The sequence below is a fragment of the Salvia hispanica genome, chromosome 3 (genome assembly GCF_023119035.1).
Source record: "Salvia hispanica cultivar TCC Black 2014 chromosome 3, UniMelb_Shisp_WGS_1.0, whole genome shotgun sequence".
Classification (NCBI taxonomy): Eukaryota; Viridiplantae; Streptophyta; class Magnoliopsida; order Lamiales; family Lamiaceae; genus Salvia; species Salvia hispanica.
The window spans coordinates 17745070-17770640 of NC_062967.1; the positions used below are offsets into that span (position 1 = coordinate 17745070).

General features: G+C 40.0%; 3 protein-coding genes across 3 annotated transcripts; 2 read left to right on the plus strand and 1 right to left on the minus strand.

The window, feature by feature from the left end:
* Nucleotides 1-645: 645 nt before the first annotated feature.
* LOC125215137 (U3 snoRNP-associated protein-like YAOH) lies at nt 646-4549 on the minus strand. The gene is made up of 7 exons (XM_048116462.1): nt 4094-4549; nt 3579-3921; nt 3100-3324; nt 2482-2707; nt 2199-2374; nt 1866-1931; nt 646-1234 (listed from the first exon to the last, which is right to left on the minus strand). The coding sequence occupies exons 1-7, from the start codon at nt 4504-4506 to the stop codon at nt 1157-1159; spliced, it is 1527 nt and encodes a 508-aa protein (XP_047972419.1). The 5' UTR covers nt 4507-4549; the 3' UTR covers nt 646-1156.
* A 3340-nt stretch (nt 4550-7889) lies between these two features.
* LOC125215229 (DNA-damage-repair/toleration protein DRT111, chloroplastic) lies at nt 7890-10409 on the plus strand. Its single transcript, XM_048116590.1, has 2 exons — nt 7890-8786; nt 9767-10409. The coding sequence occupies exons 1-2, from the start codon at nt 7968-7970 to the stop codon at nt 10061-10063; spliced, it is 1116 nt and encodes a 371-aa protein (XP_047972547.1). The 5' UTR covers nt 7890-7967; the 3' UTR covers nt 10064-10409.
* A 3019-nt stretch (nt 10410-13428) lies between these two features.
* LOC125211514 (AUGMIN subunit 2) lies at nt 13429-16436 on the plus strand. Its single transcript, XM_048111339.1, has 6 exons — nt 13429-13719; nt 13922-14038; nt 14222-14326; nt 14534-14602; nt 15011-15124; nt 15961-16436. Exons 1-6 carry the CDS (start codon nt 13597-13599, stop codon nt 16258-16260), a joined length of 828 nt encoding a protein of 275 aa, XP_047967296.1. The 5' UTR covers nt 13429-13596; the 3' UTR covers nt 16261-16436.
* The last annotated feature ends 9135 nt before the right edge of the window (nt 16437-25571 follow it).

Sequence of the window (25571 nt, forward strand, 5' to 3'; positions counted from 1 at the left end):
TTTTCACATCAGCATTTTATCCACAAAGTCTATCTCCATGTAATGAAAAGGACCTATTTCAAGGCTTATCCCACTTGCCATATTATTTCCACATCATCAATATTGGTATACTTCATTTTTAATTGATGGTATCAAATAAAATAGTCAACAAAAATAAATTCAACACAATTGTGGAGAATTGTTGAAATTAATTTTCTAGAGATGAAAATAAGTATAGGTTGAGAATGAATGGGTGGATGTAAATGAATGGGGTATTGAGGTATATATAGAGGTTTAAAAATAATTTTAAAAAAATTCATCAATAGGGCCGATGACCCCACACTGGGGGAGGGAGGTGATCAAAGGCCCTGTGACATCGGCCATTTGAGGAGAGAGGGAGCCGATCATCGGCCCCTCGTCCACAATGGGATGGGCTCAGGTGCTCGGCCGCCCAATGTGAGTGCTCCTATATTTTTGTCTTTTACAAAATTGGAGTACCCAATAATCCTTTAGAAATCACAAAAGTTTAAGAGGATGGTATTTATTTGGCGACGAAAGAGGTATTTAGTGGTTGTTTATAAAATCTTTTATTTCCAATTACATATATATATGAGCAAAAAGTATAACATGTTAGAAGGGGATCTATAAAGTAGTGAAAAGGACTCATTTATAGAATAATTCCAGCACATTTTCCTCACATAAATAAAAGGGTAACAAATATATCCAATGATGTTTTCCCCACAAAATTTAATGATACACTAACTGACCAAGTTGAAGAAAGGTTACATCAAATACAAAATTTATCGGCAAACTGTGAGGCCTTCTACAGTCAAGACTCAAGACAAAAGGAACGCAAGGAAAGGATTTCTTTAAGCTTTAAGCAGGTCGACCTCCGGGAAACAAGGTTCTCGATACACTTCACACTCACCAATATCTAAGAAAGTTACCTTAGTTTCCCGGTTGGTACATAACACAGATTAGCTTCTTCATATCTCGAGCCACGAACAATTTTGAGAGGCCCTAAACGATGACAACCATTGATTCGATACAGGGGTGATCATTTTTTCTTTCAGAGTTCAAGATTGAGATATCAGTCAGAGTCAGAGAAGCAGAAAGCAGGCTCTTAAATTTTGCTTTATAATCTCATCGTTGAGAAGACTGAATGTGGAATATAGGGTCATGACAGTTTCAAAGGATGTAATGCAACTCCGTTTTTGGCAGAAGCAGCACGTCCCCACCTTCCCAATCGAGGCTCCTGCCAAGAGATAGAATGTTAGATTGCTACTAATAGATGTGCTCAAACTCCACATTGCATCTAAGCTAAGCTCCGTTAACATCTTTTATGAACTATACAATCAGTGCATATCTTTGAAGAACATTTACACCACAGTAGACGAAGAGTTAAACAATCCTATATGATCCAACATTTGTGCTTAACCCTTCTCGATTCAGGTGATGATAAATAATAATCCACGTGCTTATCATCAAGGACTAGGAGCTGGTTATATTAATTTTTATAAATCAAATGCTACCGATTTCTTCTAGCTTTATTAGGCAAGATGTTTTCAAATTTCACATGCTACGGATTTATTCTAATGTGCAATTGAGGTGGCTTCTCTTGTTTATTCAAAGTTAAAACACATTGTTATCCAAGTTAGCACCTCAATATAGACACTCACTTTAGCAAAAGATGACTTAATTACAAAAGATACTTGCATGAAGATGCCATTTGAAAAAGACTATCACGTAGAGGAACATAAGAAGAAACACAATGCCAAATAAGAGTAACAACAAATAAGAGAAGTTTCACCAATTCTCACGCTATAACACAAACTGCAGATGGCGAGGAGATCTAAACATATAAGTGAAGATGAAAGAAGCTTCACCTGTGCAACCCCAGCAATTAGAAACTTTCCAGATTTCGCAAATGCCAAGGAATTTACAAATCCATCCTGCGTTTAGACCATCAGAATAACAATGTAAGACATAAAGTACAGAATTATAATCACAAATCAATAAAATTAAAATGAGCATTGAGGTAGTTCTATATGATATCCACACAGGTGAGATAGTAATTTGTTTGGGGTCAATGTATCTTTTATGAGTCTGAATGTACTCTTTGTAAGTGAAGGCCCGGGAAATTTGCACCGATTATGTCATCAAACTAATACAAGAAAGCTTGTTCAACAATCTGGAAGAAATAGAAAGCAAACACTTACCAAGTTGAGTTCAAATAAGGGACGAAGGCCTTTAGATTCATTTTCAATAGCCCAAAGGCGCACTAATCCATTTCCAGCTCCTGAAGCAGCAAGATCGCTGCTTCTGCAGACAGCCACTGAGCTGACCCAGGAAAGCACAGCTGAACCATTTCTTGATGAATTATGGACCTCGTTTTCTGTAAAAGATGAACTAAGAATTATAAATTGCATGAACAGAGCTCCATGACTTAAAGATAGCAGATAGGCTATTGTTATTGACTCAGATAGTGATGCATTTAGTAACCTTTATGGCCATTTGAAAGCCCTTCCAAATTATTCTGATCAGACTTGTTTTCACTACATGAGACGTGTGCATTCTTTACAATATGGACAGGCTTCTTGCGTAGCACATTCCAGAGCTCAACATTTCCATCATCAGAACCCGACAAGAAATCATCATTATTAATAAAGCAACAGCACTCAAGTGAAGATGCCGGAGCTCGAAATACTAATTGTGATTCTTCCGGTACCTATTCTTGCATATGTAACAAATACAATAGTTAAATAATGGCATGAGAATAAAACTATCAACTGCACAATCTAACCAAGTTGAGGAGTGAATAATATATCCATGGTACAAAAATTCCCAAATGAACCCCCACAATATTAAAGCTTGAAAGCAGCTTAATTCATACGTGGGCTAATGCATTTTATTTGTGACAAGTTAATTTAAGCGAGATTTTGCAGAAAGATGATAAGAATATTGATTCACTATTCACAGTTCCCAATGTACTGATGCATCTCAGTTAGCCAGATATCACACATGAGAGAAACAATGCAAGTGGGGAAGTAAGGCTAGCTGCACTAGGATATATATATACTCGGTAGCTGCTGCTGCAACCACTCAAAAGGTTTAAATTACCTTCCACAAATGCATGGTACGGTCACGTCCAACAGTCAATACACGTTCTTTTCTCAAGCTGTCAATTGTTAAAACTTCACTCTGGTGACCAAATAGTGTGCTTATGTAAGTCCTATCTTCTGCATTCCAAATCTTGATAGAACGATCAAATGAGCCAGAGAAGAGCTCTGCAGTACCTTGCCTAAATGTTAAGCAAGAAACAGGTCCTTTATGTCCCGGAAAAGCCTGCATTTAACATTATATGCAAATTGTGTGTTAAGCAAATATATTAAAAGCAGCTTGAATCTTTGGATGCTTCATATCAAGTATATGCACCATCAAATGAATAAAGAAGTTCCCAATAAACATCTAGACTCAACAAAGATTCAAATTTTATTAAACAAAGTCAGTATGATTATAGCAAGAGAGCATGTTGCAATCTAGCAGCAAAAAATCCAATTCCCTCTTCGAAAATATTTTGCAATGTAATTGAATCACACCTGAAGATGCTGGCGTGTGCGAACGTCCCACAGATGAACATGCCGATCAAGGCCTCCAGTAGCTAGATACCGACCATCAGAGCTAACAGCCAATGCTAGAACCTGTTTACTTTGCTTCTTAGCTCGACCTTGCGGGTCCTTCAAACCATGAGCCTTCAAAACTTCATCAGAAGGCCAGAGGTACTTTTCAGTTTTCCCAGTCTCAACATCCCAGTGAACAATGGCACCATCCTTGGAAGCCGAAAATCCTCTAGAGTCGTCCTCAGATAGAGCCACACAAGTCACAGGTTGCCTGTGCTTTACTAAAAATTGAAATCCTTGGCTAGTTTCTGGCTTCTGAACCCTAAAATCAATACACAAACCAATCCTAATTCAAACACCTATACAGCAAAACATCAATAACGATCACATGCTAAATTTCTCACATTCGATAAATACAATCCCTAAACCCCAAATTGAGCTCAGTTATGCGTATTTACTTCAACATACCAAATTGAGCTGAAAATGACACAAACCTGGAAGCAAGAGCTCGTCGAACGCGGCCGCTCTCTTCGAGTTGATCCTGCTGCAAAATCTTCGCAATGAGCGTATCCCTCTCGCCTTCCCTCTCCCTCCGCCCTTCACCTTCCTCCTCCGATTCCTCATTTTCCTCTCTTTCCCTCTCCTTCGCCCTGAGCTTCTCGAGAAAGGCGTCGGCCAACCGTTTCCGCTTCTCCGCGGGCGTCTCGTCTATCTCCTCCTCCTTCTCGGAATCGGAATCACCTCCATCTTCGTCACTGCTCTTAATCTCTTCATCGTTCTCGAATTTACGGCGCCGCTTCTGATCCGTAGCTTCAAAAAACGAATCATCGGCGATGGAGGAGAACCGCTTCTTACCGTTAGTTCTGGCCTTGGCCGGATTAGACGGCCTCCTTTTGCCGCCCTTCATAATTTTCTGAGTGTCTGCAACGGAGAGAGCAAGAGGTTTAAGGGATTGTAGGGTTTTTGGGTTGCAATGGAAAATGAAATCCCAAATTAGGCCCATTTCTTGAATACAGGCCCAATATAGTTTTGTCTCAAATAAATTTAATCAAGAATATTAGTAGTACTACGTTGATAAATTAGATTTGTTGAGTATTTACCACAAAATTCATCTATCACAAAGAAAAATCACTAAATCGTTATATTAGCAATCGTATGGATGGAATCTGATATTAATCCAGCTCTGAGTTCAATTTCAAGTTTGGTAATTTTATCTCGCTAAACTCGAGTGAATATATTCAAATTTATTTGTTTACCAACTTATTAATTCAGCATGCGTATGAACCTTTAATCGACCCAATATATGATTTTTCAATCGAAGCTAAGTAACAAGTTGTTTTAAATCACACTTTAAATATTATTAACTTTCACAAACTTTTAAGTATTTATATAAGTATTAAATAAATTGGACGATGATTTGAGCTTGAGAATTTAGTGGAAAGTCAAGATCGAATAGTAGTAGTAACATAAAAGCTTGAGTCAAGCTTAAATCAAACTCAAACGTTGCGATGCACAAATTATGGTGTGCACGAGCTAATGTCTTTTGATAATAAGACACTATGTAGAAAGTTAATTTATGTTACCATGACGAACCAGAATATCCCGTGATCACCAAATACTTTACGGACAACTGTACATTTGATATACATCCATCTCTCGTTCCAAATGTTATTGAAATTTTTTAAGAGTGTGACCACCGATAATCATGACAAATTCGATCATTATGAGCTAAGCATTTACAACTAAGTTTCATACTAAGAAAGTAGGTGAAAAAAGTTAAGAAATATGGATCATACTTTTATATATTATTAATTTTATAGTAATACTAAAATATAAGTGGAATAAATTAGTGGAATGTGGGGTCCATTGTCCTATGCCCCAAAATAACTGAGTTGTATAAGTGAGTCATTTCACTTTTTAGCAAAAAATCATTTTTCTTATTTTATTCTCTCTTCATGCGCCTTTTTAGATTTCATAAAAATAATTAAATTATTTAAATATTTTTACTCCACCGTCCCAAAAAATTTGTCACATTTTTTTTATTTTCGTCTGTCCCACAAAATTTGTCACATTTCAACTTTTATGATACCTTGTGCCAAGCCACCCGGTGGCTTGGCTGGAGCTTAACCATTACCACTGCCACTATATTCTACTGTCTTATCTTATTATTGAATTGATTTATTCCGCTATCTCTTAGGCATAGAAAATGCATGGTAAATAGGTGAGATGTCATAAGGATAGAATTAGATGTATAAGTGAAAGTGAGATAGACGGGAACTGATATCCATTTCCTTTTTTTTTTTTTTTGTATGAATCTACACGCCGATGACCATATATTAATTGGACTTCTTATTTTTTTTCTTTTTAAAAAAAACTATATGTATACAGTTCGTTGAACTTCATTTCATTCGCACCACTTGTGTTAACAAGTTTTTCTCTGTCTAAATTTCATTTCTGTTGAAGATAATAAATGGAGAACGATAGGAACTCCCGCCACGAGCGAGTCACAAACACCGACGTTTCCCGCCGAAGGTGAGGGAAACGCGAGCGCAATGGCGGGGATAACGCCCCAAATGGCGGGGATGATGGGGCCGTACTACAATATGTACCCTGGGATGGGTGGGATGGTGCCCCAGATGCCCGGGGTGAGTGGAGGGATGACAGGGATGATGTCGGGAATGATGCCCAGGGCAGCGGGATGGGGGGGATGATGCCCCGGATGGCAGTGGGGATGGGGGGCATGACACCGGGGATGATGGGGGGAATGATGCAGGGCATGCCTGCCGCTGTTGGGGGAGGGGAGGAGGGAGGTTAGCAGGGGCCCCAATCACCTGGGGACAATGTCTATCGTCCCTATATGGATTTATTGTCTAGTGATTCTCCCCAAAGTACTCCTCAGGAGACTCAGTTCACCGGCATCGAGACTTTCTCTTTTGAGTAGTTGGGGCTATCTCCGGTCAGGGAGACTCCCATTGAGGCATGGGCAAGGGACAAGGGCAAAGGCCCTACCTCGTCCTCGCGTGCGGGGGCCGAGGAGGAGGAGGATGTGGAGGAGACGGGAAAGAGTACCGTCTGGAGCATGGCGGAAAACGTCGCGCTGGCGAGGGCCTGGGTCGATGTAGTCGAGGATCCCTACATCAGGGCTAACCAGCATATCGCCAGAATGTGGGTGCGCATTAGTCAAGGTTACCTCCGATTCAAACCGGATGGTGGAAAGCCTCACGGTTCCGAGCAATGCCGGAAACAGTGGGAGCGGTTGAGGCCTAAGCTCAGCCGATTTGCCGGCATCTACCAAAACAACCTCCGCCAAGCAACTAGTGGCATGTCCGAGTAGGATGTGAAGAACCTTTCCATGCAGCGGTACCCCGACAGGGCGTTGAAGTTCCGTGAATTCGAGCATTGGAAGGTCTATCTCGTGGTGAAGAATTCTGCCCAAGTTTTGTGCGGGTGTTGAAGCTGGCTGGCCAAAGCGGACGAAGATCAGCACTTCCGGCGAGTACAGCAGCGTGCCGGTTCGCACGAGCTCCCCGAAGCCGAGGCAGAGATCCCGACCCCTCAAGCGTCTTCCCGCCGCCGTCGTCGCCCGGTTAGGGGAAAGACTGCGCAGCGGATGGCAAGGGGAAGCGCCAGCGGGTCCGATGAGGTCCAATCGGAGGCCACTCCCGAGATCAGCAATCTCGCTCGCGCCCAGCAAATGCATAGCCTGGTACAGACTATGGAAATGTGGCATAACACGACTGATCCGTTATACAAGATGATGTTGAAGGATGTTATCGACACATTGAGACGCGATTTGGGGATGACACCCTTGCCCGATAGTGGCGTCGGGACGACGGCAACGGCACTAGCGACGGCAACGACGCGGAGGACGAGGAGTGAGCCGGGGGTCGCATTTGTTGAAGCTTGGGGTTGTATTTTTTTTTATGACTATGTAATTTTTTTTATATATAATTATGTATGTTTTTTTTTAATGAAGTTGTTCCATTTTCTCCGTCCGTATTCGTGTCGAAAATCTAATTCCGTAAATATGTGAATTTTTTTATTGCGGGAAGTGCGCGCCGAAGTCCTTGGGGATGTCTGTCATTGTGCATTGAAAAGTCCTTATGATGTGACAGTGCAGTGGAAAGTCCTTATAACGTGGCAGGAGGTGTTTTTGAAAATTCCGATGGGAAGTCCAATCGGACATCCGCAGCATTGCGGTTGCACTAATCCCGACTAGAATAAAATAGTTGGGGGAGAAAGTGGAAAATCCAATTAAAAAGGGGGTCAATGTTTGAGTTTTGATATTTCATTCATCTCTCCCAAATCTCTAAACTTTTCAACTACTGATTTCCAGAAATTGCATCTCTGCATACGCTTCTTTGCATTATGCTGGGCGGCTTGTACGGCGACCTTCCACCGCCGTCGTCCAAGGCGGACGACAATTCCACCACCACAAATGTCTGGTCGAGCAGCGCCAAGATGGCGCCGCCCACGCTCCGAAAGCCCTTCGCCCCTCCCCAAACAATCCTCCGACCTAAACCGCCGCACCCCAAGCCGATTCCGCCGCCCCTCTCCAATAAACCCGCCGACGAGAACAGAAACCCTAATCCGACCGCAGCGGCTTTCCAGCCCGCCCTAGTCGGCGTCACCAGCTCCGTCGTGGAGGAGTACGATCCCGCGCGCCCTAACGACTACGAGGAGTACCGCCACGAGCGGAAGCGGAAGCAGGCGGAGGCGGAGCTGAGGAAGGAATTGGAGGAGAGGGAAAGGAGAGAGAGGGAGAGGGAGGACAGGGAGCGGAGGGAGAGGGAAAGGGATCGGGAGAAGGAATTGAGCATATCCGGAGAGGAGGCGTGGCGGAGGAGGGCGGCTTTGAGTGGTGGAGTGCCGAGATCGCCTTCCCCTCCGCCTAATTCCAGTGGGGGAGATAGAGAAGAAGGGTTTCGGATTGGGAAATCTGAGACTGGGGGTTTAGGGCTTGGAGCTGAAGGGAAGATGACTGCGGCGCAGAGAATGATGGCGAAGATGGGGTGGAAGGAAGGGCAGGGGCTGGGGAAGCAGGAGCAGGGAATTACCACACCGTTGATGGCAAAGAAGACCGATAAGAGAGGCGGCGTGATCGTCAATGCCAGTGAGTCGAGTAAGAAGGTTAAGAGTGTTAGTTTCAGCGGAACGCCAACGAGAGTTGTGCTTCTCAGGAATATGGTAATGGCTTCATTTTTATATGCATTTGGTCATCATGATTGGTTAATTGGGTGGTGTTTGTGATAGAGATGTTTTGAGCTTTGGGAATTTTGTTGATCTTTAGCTTATACGGCTGATGGTTAGGAGAGATGACAATTTGGTTATCTTGATTTCACTTATAATTTGTCTGTGGATAGTTTAGTTGAATGAATGACGTATATGCTCCCTATCATGGTCACTTGTCGTAAAGACCGGAGCTTAGAGTCTGGAAACTGCTTTTACTTGGATTTCAGTTTTGGTAGATGGAGGTTCGCTTATATAATGTGTTTGCTGATAATTAGTTAAATCGTAGTCACGGTTCTCGCCTTCTGTATATACTAGAGGTAGAATTCAGAAATTGCTTATGCTTTTGCGGTTCAATTTTAGGGTCATGGAGGTTTAGACAATACTAATTGCTAGGTATGATTTGAAACATTAGGAGTGAACTAAGATTGAGCCAATATCTATTATCTATCCTAAGTAGTATCTCTCTTTCGAATCAAATTGGAGCCTATGGTTCAAACATGTAATTCTAATTCGTGGGGCTGTTATGTGATCTTTTGCACGCTAAAGAATGTTCTAATGGGTTGAGGTGATCAATGTATTGCATGGTTTCTTTGTTGTTTGGATTTTGTAGGAGTATTTTTTTATTTTTATCTTTGCAACTGTTCTCTTTTACAGTTTTATAGGTCAGCTAGTCATATGCATGTGTATTCTATGTACTGTATCCTGGTTATTATTTGTTCCCTTTGTGTAAACAAATTGAAACTTGATTTGAGTCGTTACAAATTCGTAGGCACTGTATGTGTATTCTATCCATTTGGTGCCTGAAAATAATCCACAATGTTTGGTCCTTGTTCTTCACCTGGGCTTATGGCCTCTATTAGTTTTTAACGATTTCATTTGTGCAGTTTATATGCGTGCTAACTAATATGCAATTCCGTGTTTTGCTTTTTTCTAAGGTTGGTCCTGGTGAGGTTGATGATGATTTAGAAGGTGAGGTGGCGGAGGAGTGTACTAAATTTGGCACAGTGACCCGCGTCTTGATTTTTGAGATCACAGAGCCAAACTTCCCACATGAGGAAGCTGTGAGAATCTTTATCCAATTTGAGAGATCAGAGCAAGCAACTAAGGCCCTCATAGAACTTGATGGTCGCTTCTTTGGGGGAAGGGTTGTTCGAGCTGGTTTCTATGATGAGGAAAGGTTCAGTAACAACGAGCTAGCTCCCCAGCCCGGGGAAATTCCTGGATTCTTTTGATAGTATTGGAGAAAACAAGATCCTAACAGCTGTTGAAATCGTGCAAGAGGCTCGTGCTCATCTTCCTTGAGTGGTCTGCGTGGCCTGCTTTCTTGCTGAACATCCATCCATTTAGCTTCAATAATTGTAAGCTCGGACGCACTCGGTTTGAAAGGTATAGCTTCAATTATTCATCTAGAGGAGATGTGAACTTGTTTCTGACTGCAGATATCGCATTTGCGTATATTGTAGTTGAATTTCCAGAGTGCCTTTGACTCAGAAGCAGTGTTTTGTATTTCCATCTTCGACTTATCTTGTCGAGTTCAGTTTTATTTTGTTATATATTGCGATTATTTGCTGCTGCTAATTTTATTCACTTTTGTGATTCTTCTAAGCATCAACAGTTTGCTACATGTAGACTTATATCCCTTTTTTTTCTTGATTTCTTTTAAAAATAAAAGTTGGCCAATACAGAAATTACAGATAATAAATTGGAGGAATTCATTAGTTGTTTTTGCAAGCCTAATGCATAACCAAATTTCAGATTTTCGGGTTTTTGGGTATGCTTAGACTTTTGGATTTTTTCGATTTTTAATATACACGTTCAAAACTGATCCAGAATTTTAAAATTTTCCTAAACTATGATCCGATTCAAAATTTGAAAAAATTAAATTCAAATTTAATCAAGTTTAGATTAGATATTCTAATTTTGGTTTGGGTATTAAATCTAGGGGTGGTTCGGTACGGTATACCTTACCGGGAGTGTCATACCGTATACCGTACCGAAAGTTACGGTATGACAAAAACCTTACCGATACCGTACCGTAAGTTTCGGTATACCGGAGTTCGGTATACCGGAAATTCGGTATGGCAGTTTTTCATACCGTTACCATACCGAGTTATCGGTATACTGTACCGCATTTCAGTATACCTTACTTTTGCGGTATACCGAACTGCGATATGGCATTCCGATATACCGTTATACCGTGTTTTGTGGTACGGCATACCGTTATACCATTATACCGTGAAAAAATCTATTATATCCAAAATATTAAAAAAAAAATCTAGTTTTCAACTACTTCAAAAAATAGGGTTCCCAATTTTGATTCTTTTATTTTTTTCTATAATAAAAATTCTTATTTTTTAAAATTTAGTTTAAATATAACATATGTAAATATATATTTATATTATATATATATCAATTGGTATACCTGTATACCACGGTATACCGAAGCATCGGTATATACCGAATCTTCGGTATACCGCGGTATGGGAAATCTTATACCGTTACCGTATCGATCTCTATCGGTAAGGTATTATACCGTACCGAAAACTACGGTATACCGAAAAAACGGTATTTTCGGTATTTTTTCAGTACGGTAAGTCCGATATTCCGGTATTTCGGTATAATTCCCCAGCCCTAATTAAATCTAGAATTTCTGGGTAAATCTACTATTCATATAAAATGTTTCGCATTTGTTTCAAATTCGTACAAAAAGATGAAGTTTACAAAAAATTATGTTGACGTTTTAATACAAATCGTAGGCACAATTTTTAACTCACCAATTGGTTGACTCATCAATTAGATACAAAGGTGTGTGAGTCGCGACAAGCTATACCTCCAACTTCTCTATGTAAAATATTTTTCTCTCTATTCATTTTTATGTCAATCTTTCTCTATAAATTATTTGTTTTATTTTTACTTGAACTATTACATTTTTTATGTTAAATTATAATCTTGATAAGTTATATGGTATGTTAACAATCGAAGTTAACATCAACTTAGTACTATATGATAATATTGATGAACTGAATGATCGTGTGGATGATATTTATGTTTGTGTTCGAGGATGAAAGAAATGGTGATGAAGGCAGAGATGAGGTGACTAATGAATATGAGTGTGATTAAAATATGGAGATTTGGACAAAAGGTGAAGGTGAAGGAAATGAGTCTAATGGAATGACAAGTATTCATTCTAGTAATGAGGAAACAAAGATCAAGATGGCATGTAAGACAGTAAGAGGGATATGCAATGCTAAAAGGGATATGAAATATCAAAAGTTCAATAATTAAATGTTACTGTACTTATAAATGAAGAGGTGTTGAAGTAGGCAGTAGGCCATTAGACAATATGTCATTTTTATAATATAAAGGGTGTAAGGGATGGAAATGATCGGTTAATGTTTAATTGTTTAAACTATGAAGGTTGGATGAACGCATCGTCTATTACTAAGAAACAATCCAGATAAAAGAAGTTCAAGGACAATCACAAATGTGTTTGAGAGATTATCGAGAGATATACTTATGGTTGAGCGAAACTTACCAAGAACATCTACGAGCATTCCCAGAATTTTCTTCTAAGTCATTGGTCCATCAACATGAGGTAAACTTTAAAGTAAAGACATGTAGGTCAAAGATTTGGAGAGCAAGAAAGCATGTTTTAGAAAAAGTTATGACATTTGAGGTCGAATAGTATGGTGAACTCTAGGATTATGCAAAGGAATGGTAAAGATCTATCCCCAGGGTCTTTATAGGATCTTATTTTTCAAAACATGTATTTATGCATGTAAGAAGACTTCTTAGCTAGTTGTAGGCCTCTGGGATATTAGTTGTTTACAATACTCAACTCCATGTACTTGTAGAAATTGATCCAAGTGATTGTATATTTCCCATTGCATATAGAGTTGTGGATGTAGAAACAAGAATCATGGACTTAGTTTGCGAGGAATTTGTCCATCGACTTGATATTGAGAATTTAGCTCTTGGACATTTATGAGTGATAAAGAAAATGTTGTTTTAAGGATTGTATTGCTCTATATTAACTTAATGTGTTATGATTCATGGACTAGATGTTCTACATTAACTTCATGTGTTGTGATTAATAGGCTTATCTGAATGTGTTATAATTCATACACTTTTAGTTGAACACACGTTTTAGTGCACAATTGGTAAAGTAAGAAAAAAGTAAAAAGAAAAAATAATTAAAGTATTATTATTGGAGACTGAGTCTCACTTTATTAGAGACAAAAGAGTTTCCAAATTAAGAAAGTGCATATTATTATGGTATGGACTAAAATGAAAGAGTGCATATTCTTATGAGACAGACGGATTAACAAATAGGGATTACTACTCTCTCTATCCAGATGACTCACTTCTTAGCCGATACAAGATTTTATTCAAGTTTATTTTGTGTTTTAAATAGAAGGAATAAAATAGAAACAAAGATGTTTTAGTAATGTATCCTGTTGGTGGCAAGTGGTAACAAATGAAAGTTGGGTCATGATTTCAAATTCGAAAAATATCCAAATCAAAATTTTAAATTCAATTTAGTTCGAAATAAATAATCAAATTTCTGGTATTATGGTCAGTCATAAATTCACAAATCACAATACATCATTTCTCCTCTTTATCCAGTTCAATATTTGAAATTGCACTTCTAAAAATCAAATTTCGTGACTTGTAACTCACTCCGATCCTCCGCCGTCTAAATCGCCGGCAATTTTGCCGGCCGGCGCCCCCGCTCGTACACACAACAACATACAAAAAACGTGTGATGTCAATGGGCGGCGACACAACTTGGGTGGGGAAGAAGCCTCTGAGGAGAGTGGGGGGAATGTCCGACGCCTTGTCCATCGCCGCCGATCTCGGTTTCACCGTCGCGCCGCCGCCTTCTCAGGTCTGCAAGATCTACGCTGAAGCTGGATCTGTTCTAGAATTGCTCCAATATGTGTGTGTTTAGGTAGTTGGTAATGCAAATTATCGCGATTGCGCGTAGTTCATCTGCCCTAGCACTGATAAAATTTCCATGCTCGATCTCGTGTTGCGGTAATGTTGGCGATGCTGAGTTTGTGTTTGACTTGGATTTGTTTTTCGATCAGGAGGAAATTCAGAATTTATCTGGTGCAAAAGGAGATGATTTGATAAGGATATTGAGAGAATTGACCGCTGTACAGAGAAAAATCGCGGATCTGCAAGTTGAACTTCAAGGCAGAAAGGTAATACATTTTGGATTTCGACAATTTTTTACTTGAATATTGGGTTCCGAGGGTTGGTTTTGATAATTTTGTGTTGTTGCCGTATCATTTGCTATATTTGGTAGTTTTGAAATGTAGCATTTGATTTACTTTGTGGAACAATTCTGTTTGTATAGCTCATATAATTCTTTGTTGAACTTTTAGGAAGACAAGAATGTGGCTCATTTGACGCATGTGAGTGAAATGGAGAAGAAAATTGAGACTTTAGCTCGAATCACGTCTATTTTGAAAGATGTTATTCAAAACAAGGTAAATAGCAAACGAGGTGCTGCCAAATTCCTATGCTTTGGGATGGAATTAAAAGAATGAATTTGTTGATAATGTTCTAAGATATCTCTGAGAAAATGTTTCTCTATCCTTTTTTTTTTCTGATTGTTCATGCACGATATGCTTAATCACTGTTTCTATGTAAAATATATAGTACTAGGCTCATTAACTTGCTAGCTTGTTTTCTAGGACCGGATTATAGCCCGCCTTCAGCAGCCTTACTCATTGGATTGCATACCCGTGGAAGCTGAGTTTCAGGTATACCAAATGTTATCCAATTTACTCATATATTATTGCCTTCATATGATACTTGTGTATTGAAGTCGAACAAGATCAGAAGTTACAATCTCATCAATGCTCATTTTTTAAAGAAGTGCATACTGTAAGGTGGTTAAGGTTCTGGTAATCTAATATCACAACATTCACCTATAAGAAAGCGGCTTCACGACCTATAAGATTAATTTGTGAACTCCTGTGTTGTCTATTTACCATTCATATAAGGTCAATGCTTTCTGAAATATCCTGCCTGAAGTTACTGTGTGTATTTCCCCTGCAAGTACTATCTAAATCGTCTAGTTTGCTGCTTATCAAAATTTACTTTGTGGACCTCCAAGATGACTTCTGAGAGATCTCTAATACTTGTTTTGGTGTTTCTGGTTTGCATAGAAACAATTTTCAGAATTGCTAATGAAGGCAGCGAGTGATTATGGGGCTTTAACAGCTTCCGTTGCTGATTTTCAGTGGAGCCAAAATTTTAAAGAACCACCTACAGTATGGGGGGTAAGTTAAAACTGTGCATCTCAGTTTGTTACCTCAGTTTCAAACTACAAATACCACACACTGCACTTGCTTACTTTTCTGTCTCTACTTGTTTTAGTAAATATTGAATTTGCAGATTCCTAGATATTTCTTCATACAGATTTATGATGATAGCAGTAGGAAAATACTAACCTTAATAGTCAAGTACTATGAAAATGAGGACATTGTTCGTGAGAAGGTTCACATAATAAGTAATAGCATGACAACACAAGCTAGAATTAATGTTCTGGCCCCAATAAAAGTCCTGAATTGAGATGGACGAAACTAAAGTTTCTTAGATTAGCTACTGTGATAGCATTGTGTTAATGTTGCAGCTCATTGAAGAAAATGGAGTATCGAAACGAATACTCTTGGATCATATACAAGAATCCTTTTTACTGTAACTATTATTTTGCCTAGCACTTAATGCTGGAGTAAATTTTTGAAGCTGATGGCTTAAACTGTACTTCCTCCATTTCATAGTAGTGGAGTCATTTTGCCATTTTGGTACGTTCCATAATAGTGGAGTCATTTCCCTTTTTAGTAAAAGTAACATATTTCTTCTCACTTACATTACTCTCTTTTACTTTATTCTCTCTTATCTCTCTACATTTTTCCTTTCCTACTTTATTCTTCCTTTTACTTAACTCATTTAACACAATTTTTTTTAATCTCCGTGCCGGAAAGAAATGCATCCACTATTATGGAATGGAGTATGAGATACAGATGTAATTTTTTTTATAAATTCTTCGTACAAAGCATTATATGCCTATGCCAGATTCTAAACTTCATGGAAATTACAAATTGTGTTGTTTTAGGAGATGCTCCGTCCAATTCCTGTTGCTTTGGCATCTTGCACCCGATTCTTTGAAGCGATGACTGCAATGAGGGAGTCCTTTGCGAAACTGCAGACCCTGAGAGTCGGTCATTCCTCTCAGAGAGTGATGGGAGAATCAGACTGTGTGACGCCTCCACCGTGGAGAAATGAATCAAGTTTTGATGACTTGGCCGTTGGAAGCCTGAGAAGGCCGGGCAGCGAACGACAGGAAGGGGATGACGCAAGCAGAGAGGCCAGCGATTTGAATTATGTCGATGCAACCTCTAACCGAAGATTGTGATGGCCTCCTCCTGCTAAAAACAGCTCGTGATTAAGATATGGTGATTGTACAATACTGCTAACAATCTGTATGTTTTTACCCTGTTGCTGTGTGATTTTCTTGTATAGAGGATAACTTTATGTGACATTGAATCTCCGTGTTCTTTTTTATTCATTTTAAAAGTATGTATTACGATAGATTATTTTGCAGGTTTTATTTGATGTGAAGTTCAAAGGGAAAAATTAACATTATAAGCACTTAAAATGACCATTTCCATTTTATTTTTTCTTTAAAACCCTACGTTAGTTTATCGTATACTTTCTCGGGATTGTAAAAATGACAACCATACCACCAATGAGAACCCTTAGATTTAGGAGCAGATTCAATCTTAGTCTGTCACATGGCAGGCTTGCTTGCTTATTTGCATAATAGATTGTTTGATTATCTCTAATTTTGTATCGCAGATTGCTTGGAACCATATGATGAATTGCTTGCTTATGTATCATAGATTGTTTGCCTATGTATAACAAATTGTTTGCCTAGATTGTCATTTTAAATAGGGTGTCACCATAGTGCTCTGATTTCGTATCGCAGATTGCTTCGAACCATATGCCGAGTTGTTTGTCTAGGTATAGCAGATTTCATGCTACGTGGTTGTCAAATTGTCCTTTAAGACCGATGTCACCCTTACGCACCCCTACTTTCTCATCCATTAAAAAAATACTCCTCATTACTTTCAAATTTTCATTTTGGTTCGTTCATTACATTACTTTCATATTTATATTTTGGTTCGTCCATTAAAATTAATTGCATACTACTAAAATAGAAAATTTCTTCAAATTTATTATCCATTTTTATATTTTTCTCCCTTACTTTATCTATCTTTCTTCTTTCTCTTTCATACATTACCTATTTTATTTTTTATTTCGAATAATGTACTGATTTTACATTAAAACTCATTTCATCCACCAAAACTAAGAATCTAAGCTAAGGTCGACTAGTTTTACTACATCATTTTACAAAAAGTACTAATACTTTTGTAGGTAACATGTGTTTTAACGCGAAATTAGTAACGTAAGAGGTAGATAAAAAAAAAGGTTGAAGAAATTTTAGTGCAAAAGAGGACACACTTCATTAGGAGATGTTCAGTTTATCAGATATGTCCAGTTTTAGGTCCATATTTGATCAAATTCTGTTGTTAAGTTTGTGATACAATTCTGGCAAGCCCAAGATATTGGGCTTAGCCCTCAATTGTTCATCTAAAATGCTCCTAAAATAAATCTCGCCAAAGACGTTGTTTTCAATTCTTGGGAGCTTAGAATTGAGAGACTTGGACACCAAAAAGATATTTTTACGCTCGAATTTTAGATTCACCCCCAAATTTAAATTTCGGCTCACATTCTCTCTCTCATCTCAGTCGTGGCCTAATCGGGAGAAACAACACCACCGACTCAACCACATTCTCGGCGCAAAATCGAACACCTAATAACAACAAATTAGCGAGGTAAGTGATTGTGCTCTCTCCTCTAGTTTCACTCTCTTCATTCTCTTTTGTTAAATCGTTGTGGACTGCTCAAGTTGGATCATCGACCTGATCAAGCCAGCCTATTTGTGCCTGCTACCTGCAAAAGTGCGGGTGAGTGGATCCGGTAAAAGCTCAGGTTGATCATCTCGGTTTACTCCGACTCGAATGAGATGAAGCGAAAAGGTAAAAGGAGTGTGTTATCAAAAACCTTAACCCACTGATACTATTTAACTAGTATAGGGAAGTAAGGATTGATCCCACAGAGATGAAGCGTTGGAAAATTTGTTTGCATGACACGGCTTGAGTTGCTTGGCTGCTGCCATGCTTTCTAGGGGGTGGGTTAAGTTTAACTACTAGACTTTGAAAAATAAACTAAATTGAGCAGCTTAACTAAACTACTTGATCAACTTGACTGACATTTCCATAAATGGACAAACAGGGACTGTCACTCCCCTGCAAAAAGCACTGTAAAGTAAAAACTTTCTAACAACTTCATCTTCTTCAACAAATCAACATGGAAAACAGAGTAGATAACAGATCTGGAAACCTAAAGAAGACGAAACATCAGAAAACACATAAAACTTTAATCTACTCCTAGATCTAAGCTATGACTATGTAAAAACAAGAACGAACCCATACTCATGCATGAAACGAAACAGAAACTACTAGATCTAACATATTAAGACGTCTCGAACATAAAACGGCAGATCTAAACAAATCAAAATAGAACAAGACACTTCTAAGCTAAGACACAAAACATAAAAGCGGAAATGAAAGCTGATCTAAAACATCATGCATGAAACAGAACACAAAGCTAGAAAATGAAAACATAAATTCAGATTTAACTAAAACAATACATTAAAAAGTTGATTACATGAAAAGGAAACAGGAAACAAACAAAGAAAGTAGTAAAGTGTTTCATCACCCCTTCTCGGGGTGGAATACAGAACCGAAAGCTGAAATCGTGCAGAAACTAACACCGAAACCAAACTACCAGTTAACTAAGAACAAGACCAAGCGTGTGTGTGTGCGAGAATTCAAGAACAAGAAAGGAAAATGAGCTCCAGTTTCAGTCCTATAAGAGACCTGAGACCCTAAACTACTCTAAGAAAGTTGTTGAGAACCCCCCTAACTACTGAGCGAAAACTAAAAATGGGGGAACTCTCTTTTTTCTTCGTGTGTTGGACTTCCTTATATAGGGAGGCGTAGGGCTCTCATCCCTAGGGTACCACCTCCCTGAAATGTCATTACTGTCCGGCACACTTGTAGGTGGGGTCTTTGGCTTTCTCACCCAATGCAGAACTCTAGCTGGCTCCGTTAGAATTTGACTTGATCAGCTCAATGCCGTAGTTTTCTCCTTCTTTTCTTGATCCTTACTTTCGCCCTTCTGATTTGTGCGATCTCCTGACTTTGGCGAATTTCGCACCCACCTGGATCAAAAATGGTTGTTAGTTCATGGATTTGGGTGCAATTTTACTATGGAACACATGCATGAAACGAGCCTCATTAATAAGATATGCCTGCGGACAACAGCGGGTAGTGTTCGTATGTGTCTTGCCAATTCTGTGGTAATTTGTTTGAAATCTGGAATTGAGATCTTCACTTGAACTTTTTTTTCGATCAATATTTGGGTCAAGTCCTTTGTCTCAACACTTAGATAGAGTTGTCGGAGGAGGATTGAGTAGGCTAGAACGGTCGTCGGAGGAACCATCAATCAATCATTACATTCATATAAGTTCTCCAATCTTGTTGAGGTAAATGCAAAATCTGACTAAAGCTTGGCTATTGTGAAGTATTTAAGCCCCATTACCATGTAATTTATTCGTTGTCCATCACCGTCATTTTTTTATTGAAAAGATCTTGCTTGAGATGTTTATATTTTATATTATGATAGTTTGTTTCAATCTGTTAATTTTGGAAAATATTGTTGGTTTGACTTTCAATTGCAAAACTGGATCGAATGACACACCAACTTATACCTCTCCAAGGGCATAAAATTGGTATGGTAACTTGATGTGACGTTCTGAGTTGTACTCTTGTTTTTGCCAAGTTGTTCAGCTACATAATACATCAGGAAGCGGGATGAGATCTCCATTGAGTAACAACGCCTGGCTCACATGTTTCTAGAGGTTATAATGCTTGTCTATAGTGTTGAGACCACCATCCTCGTCCAAAGATATAGAAGCTCACGAACTAGAATAGCAAAGTGCACAATTGTAGAGAATGCAAGATGATATAGCTTCCCAAATAAAATTCCATATCAATTAGAATACCTGGAGCGACTACTGAACTTGAACGATGCTAACTATATGTCAAATCTACGTATGGATGGCGACACATTCGGCAGGTTGTGCCAAATTCTAGTTGAACGAGAAGGGTTGCATCTTGGTAAGGTTCTTGGGGTCGAAGAACAAGTGAAAATCTTTGTTAGAGTCCTAACACACCATGAAAAGAATCGGTTGGCCAGGTTCCATTACAAAAGGTCTAGTGCCACTGTGTCGTACCACGTCAATAGAGTCCTTGGCGCAGTCCTCGGCCTCCACTCCGTGATTCTCTCCAAACCAACACATGTCGCTGCAGATTGTGTGGACCACCGCTGGAAGTGATTTCCGATAATTTTTTCTACTTTTGTGTACCTATATATGAAAAGATTTTATAAAATTGTTGCACAATGCCAACCATTATTTTCTTTGATGTTGAGTAGTGATGCCTAGGGGCACTAAACGAGACACACATCGATGTGTTGGTAAGTAGTGATGATAAACCCCGATACAGAACAAGGAAAGGGAATATAGCGACCACCACATTGGCGGCATGTGACCGCAAATGCAATTTGTGAATGATGCAATGGCAACTCTGAAACAAAAAGATCAAATCACCAAATTCACAACATCACCAACCAAATTCAAAACATCACCAACACCATCACCGATATACGACCAACGACATTCTATTCAAAACATCACCAACACCATCACAGATATACAACCAACGACATTACAGATCACACATATATAACCAACGATCACAGATCTATACACCAATGACAATCCGTTCTGAGAAAGTAAACATATAGAAAGATCTCATCTATATCACGGATCCAAGTAGTGTTCACCAAAGAGTGCCTTCACCTCCCTTTCTGCCTCAGTCTTGTTTCTCTCCCACGACAGCTTGTCAGAATCGGTGATGACATATCTCCTTAAAAACTCTTCATCCGACATTACTGGCCTGTCGGACCCCTCAAAGGTGGCGTCGCCTTCACCTCCAGCAAGACCTCCGATCGGGGAGGTGCCATCTTCACATCCAGTTACACCTCCGGTCAGGGAGGACTCGCCTTCACTACCGCAGTTATGCATCCGGTCGGGGAGGAGCTGCCTTCACTGCCAGTTACACCTCCGGTCGGGGAGGCACCGCTTTCACTGCCAGTTACGCCTCCGGCCGGGGAGGCGCAGCCTTCACTGCCAGTTACGCCTCCGATCAGAGGAGAGACGCATATGCTTCCGGTGGGTGCGCCTATGTGGGACCGGCAGATGTACAACCATAGATGGTGGATTTACCCTTCATCATCTCGGGTTGATTCTCGAGATCTACGGCGGGAATTGCTCAAAATACGACATCTCCTCCGGAAACTTGCCAAAATACGACCTCTTCCCCGGGAAGCAGCCGAAATGCGCCCTCTACCGCGCGAGGCTATTGGAACACGAATGCGGTGAGGGTTAATCCAGCCATCGCCATCGGCAAGGGGGGTGCATGGCTGTCTTTGGTCGTCGGCGTTGGCGATGTGCGAGCGTCCATTGTTTGGGGTCGGCAAAATGAGAGAAGAAACGATGATAGGTGAGTTCAGAGAGAAGATTACAGTCAATTTTGTGAATGGGAAGAGGAGGGCAACATATTTCACATCTAGGGTTGCCAGATGAAGAAGAGAGAAGTGAGAGGATTTTGTGTAGAGAGAGAAGAAGAATGCGCCTAATGACAGGAGTAACCAATGCTACGGTTGGAGTGATTTTTTAATTCTTTAATTAACTTAATTAAGTGTAATAAGGGTTGTTAATAAATATGGCTAAATCACCATTAAATATGCTAATTACTCCCTCCGTCCCGCTTTAGGAGTCCCGGTTGATCAATTTTTGGGCGTCCCGCTTTAGGAGTCCCGGTTGGATAAACTAATAAAAAATGCCTACAAAGTAAATAAAAAAGTGTTAAAAGTTGGTCTCAATATCCACTACAACATTTATTTATTATACACTCAATTAAAGTGGGTCTCAATATCCTCTACAACATTTGTTTATTACACACTCAAACACTTTCTTAAAACATGTGCCCGACTCAACCGGGACTCCTAAGGCGGGACGGAGGGATTATTTCCTTATTTGAAAACGACTCAACTATGAGAGCACTCCCAATGGTTAGGCGTTAGGGTCGGCGAAAAATCGCCGAATATCGCCGGATTATCGCCGGGCGTTGGGGTGAATTCGGCGATAATTCGGCGTTAAATCTACCGATTCATCGCCAACTCCCGATTCATCGCCGGATTATCGACGAATTATCGCCGACCACTGTGGGCGATAATTCGGCGATAAAAATATTTTTTGTTTTTTTTTTAATTTCCCCCTTATAAATACACACCTTCTCTTCATTCTCTCCCCATCCTCATCCCTTTTCTCTCTTGAATTTTTTTACTTTGAATTTTTTTACTTTGAATTTTTTTTTTCCATTCTTATACTATTTTTTTTTTATTAATTTTCGTCGTTGTAATGTTTACTCGTGTTTAATACAACGAACTTTATTACTATTATTTGTTTAGTCTTATAAATTAAATTACCTAGCTTTATTATATACAAAAATAAAACAATTAAATTACTGTAAAAATGAAATGTTGAGTTAGGGAGAAATAAGGGAGAAACCATTGGAGCAGTTGGCTAAAAGTTGGCTAAAAACTGGGGATAAATTATGGTGCTGATGTGGCGCTGATGTGGCAGGAGTTAGGGAGAAATAAGGGAGTTTTTAGCCGGACCATTGGGAGTGCCCTGAAGGAACTTCCCAAAATAGTAAAACGACTCAACTATGAAGAAATGGAGGGAGTACTACAGTGCACCGTTAGCACCAACAACAGAGCCTAACAGCCACATATACCTAGAAACTAGTAGGAAAACAACAAAATAGTAGTAGTTATATGGTTCTAGATTATGTACAACCAAAAGATATAGAACCCTGACTTAGCAAACACCAACTTAGACAGAAGCACAATTTTTAGCAAGGAGGTGCAACACATATTCCAACTTAGCATTCGCATGCACTCCCTTGAAAACCTCCATCCGTTGGGGTTTGTCACTGAGAATGTCACACAAATCATAACGTTGATAAAGAGTGAGACTGTCAACGCATCCCAACTTTACGAAGACCTCTTCACGAGCCTGAGCGACATAATCGATCCTAGAAGAGATTTTGTCCAAGCACGCGTTGGTCTGAGCATGCAAATTTCCTAAGAACTCCATGAGCGCGTCATGAGAAGTTGAGAGCTTTCTTTTCTGTCCGCTTGTTTTTGTTCTAAGAAATGTTGTTGTTGCCCGGACTGGGCTTCACTGCTGTTCTGTTTTTCAGCCAAAGGAGACAGATTTGAAGACAACTCATTACCAAGGAAATCCTCAAAGGTGGGGTGGTAAGAATTCTCGTTAGTTTGGCTGCCGGTTGTCATTTGTGCTTCTGTGATTTAGCTGTCAGGTCAATGTTCTCCGTACCCCCTCCGCAAGCCTGGTCTCTGCCGAAAATGATTTTTCAATCCTCCCAAAATGGCCACGATTTGTTTTGCATAAATTTTGCATCTTTGTCGGCCTGCAATAGTAAACAAAATCAGTTTCTTATATTGATTCCAAAACACATAATAAAGTTTGATGGGTTTCGTGAGGGTAAAACACTAACCGCCACTACTTGAGCCCATTGATCGTCATCAATATCTATCTTATAGTCGTTGTTGAGATTGAAACCCATGCCACTGCAGCTGAGTATGCCTCGAAGGTGTTGTAGTTCTTTTTCCATGCGCTAATTTTGGAAACAATGTGAGGGGTTGCTTTAAGGTCGGTATTCGGAAATTCTTTACGAAGGTCATCCTCGATCTTTTGAAAATAGTCGGCATGGAAGCAGTTATCTGATTTCCAGCCACGCGCCACCAACTCTAGCAAGGATGAAACCAATATTTCTTCCTCTCTCACTACCCACATGCACCGGGTACGGTCTCCTTTGCGGAACTTGTTTCGAACAAGGCCATTTCCACCCACAAGTTGTGACATACACAAGGAGAAAAAGTCAGTAGACCTCATTATTTTGGATTTTAACCAACCAATTACAACAAAAGCATATGGGGATGACGGTGACTTACCCTCAGTTGAACCCCCATTGGTATCGGCTGTAGTAGGTTTCGACGGCAGCACAACTACAACCACATCACAAAAATATATCACGATTTGGATTAGGCAACAAACATTTTCGGCAGTATAAAAATCAGGCAGCGCCATTTACAAGGGAAAACACAGAAAAACCCATTAATTACATAACACATAAACACAATCCTAATAAATCAAGCTAATCACAGGCATTAAAGCGTCATAGACCAAAAAACAACATCATACCAATCTTGCTGGGATCAGAAAAGCGAGTACAAAATGCTTAGGGCACTGTCGAACTCACGTTACTCACCGCTTTACTGATTCCGATTCCGTGTTGGACGATTGTATGCAGATTAAATGGAGAGCTCACCCTTTGTACATAGTGTATGGCTTTGGCCGATCCTAATTTAAAGGAGACGAAAAGTGTTTGAATCCCTAAAATATTTCAGCGGGAATGAAACCGCGTGTTTTTTTCATTTTAGGCGCCACGATTTTCGAGAAGGGTATCAAGTAGAATTTATTTTAGTGATGAGGGGTATTTTTGTCTACACACTTAAAACACCACTTCTGGACTACACCAAAACTCATCCAATTCAAAATAACTGAACACCATGGCCACCCTATCCCCAATTGTGGACCGGTTTCAAATTAGGAGAACTCCAATTATGTGAAACTGAACAACTCCTTAGAGCATCGCCAACGGCGGACGTCCCGGCGCCGGACCTCCGTTGGCGACGTCCGCCATTACGTAGGAGGGGGCCGGACACGGACGTCCGATGCGGACAAGGGATATCCGCGACATTCGCTGGACGTCCGTCGCGACGGCGGGCGGACGTCCGCCATTGTGGCTTGCCGATGGACGTCCGCGGCGGACATCCCGACCCAAATTTTAATTTTTTTTTTTACAAACTCTATATATACGGCTCGTTGCAAACTCTATATGTACGATTTTTTTAAAAACTCTAACGCATGTATTATCGTTGAAAATGAAGGCCTAAAACAAAAACATATCATACCATCGGGGCGGGGGCACAGAGTGCCCCCGGACCCCCGGCAAGGGGGCGTCGCCCCCCTTGACCCCCTGACTCGCTGACCGCCGTTCGGCTAGCGGCAAACTATATAGATTCAACGCATATGTATGCTTTTAAAAAAAAAAAAAAATCGTTGCATTTTATCCGTATTCGTGTCTAAATTTTAATTCCGTAAATTATTTTATTTGGTGAATTTGTGAATTTTTTTTATTGCGGGAAGTCCGCGTGGGAAGGGCGAGAGATGTTCGTCACTGTGCAGTGGGAAGTCCTTATGACATGGCAGTGCTGTGGGAGGTCCTTATGACGTGGCAAGAGGTGTTTTTGGGAACTCCGTCGGAAAAGTTATGGGACATCCGCCCCCATAGGAGATGCTCCTAGAGAAAAAAATTACCA

Coding starts and splice junctions, on each gene's coding strand:
- LOC125215137 (XM_048116462.1), bottom strand. CDS start 4,506: ATGAAGGGCGGCAAAAGGAGGCCGTCTAATCCGGCCAAGGCCAGAACT. Junction 3,922..4,093: donor CGACGAGCTCTTGCTTCCAG/GTTTGTGTCATT, acceptor TATTGATTTTAG/GGTTCAGAAGCCAGAAACTA. Junction 1,932..2,198: donor CCTTATTTGAACTCAACTTG/GTAAGTGTTTGC, acceptor GTCTAAACGCAG/GATGGATTTGTAAATTCCTT.
- LOC125215229 (XM_048116590.1), top strand. CDS start 7,968: ATGCTGGGCGGCTTGTACGGCGACCTTCCACCGCCGTCGTCCAAGGCG. Junction 8,787..9,766: donor TTGTGCTTCTCAGGAATATG/GTAATGGCTTCA, acceptor CTTTTTTCTAAG/GTTGGTCCTGGTGAGGTTGA.
- LOC125211514 (XM_048111339.1), top strand. CDS start 13,597: ATGTCAATGGGCGGCGACACAACTTGGGTGGGGAAGAAGCCTCTGAGG. Junction 13,720..13,921: donor TCGCGCCGCCGCCTTCTCAG/GTCTGCAAGATC, acceptor TTTTTCGATCAG/GAGGAAATTCAGAATTTATC. Junction 14,603..15,010: donor CCGTGGAAGCTGAGTTTCAG/GTATACCAAATG, acceptor TGGTTTGCATAG/AAACAATTTTCAGAATTGCT.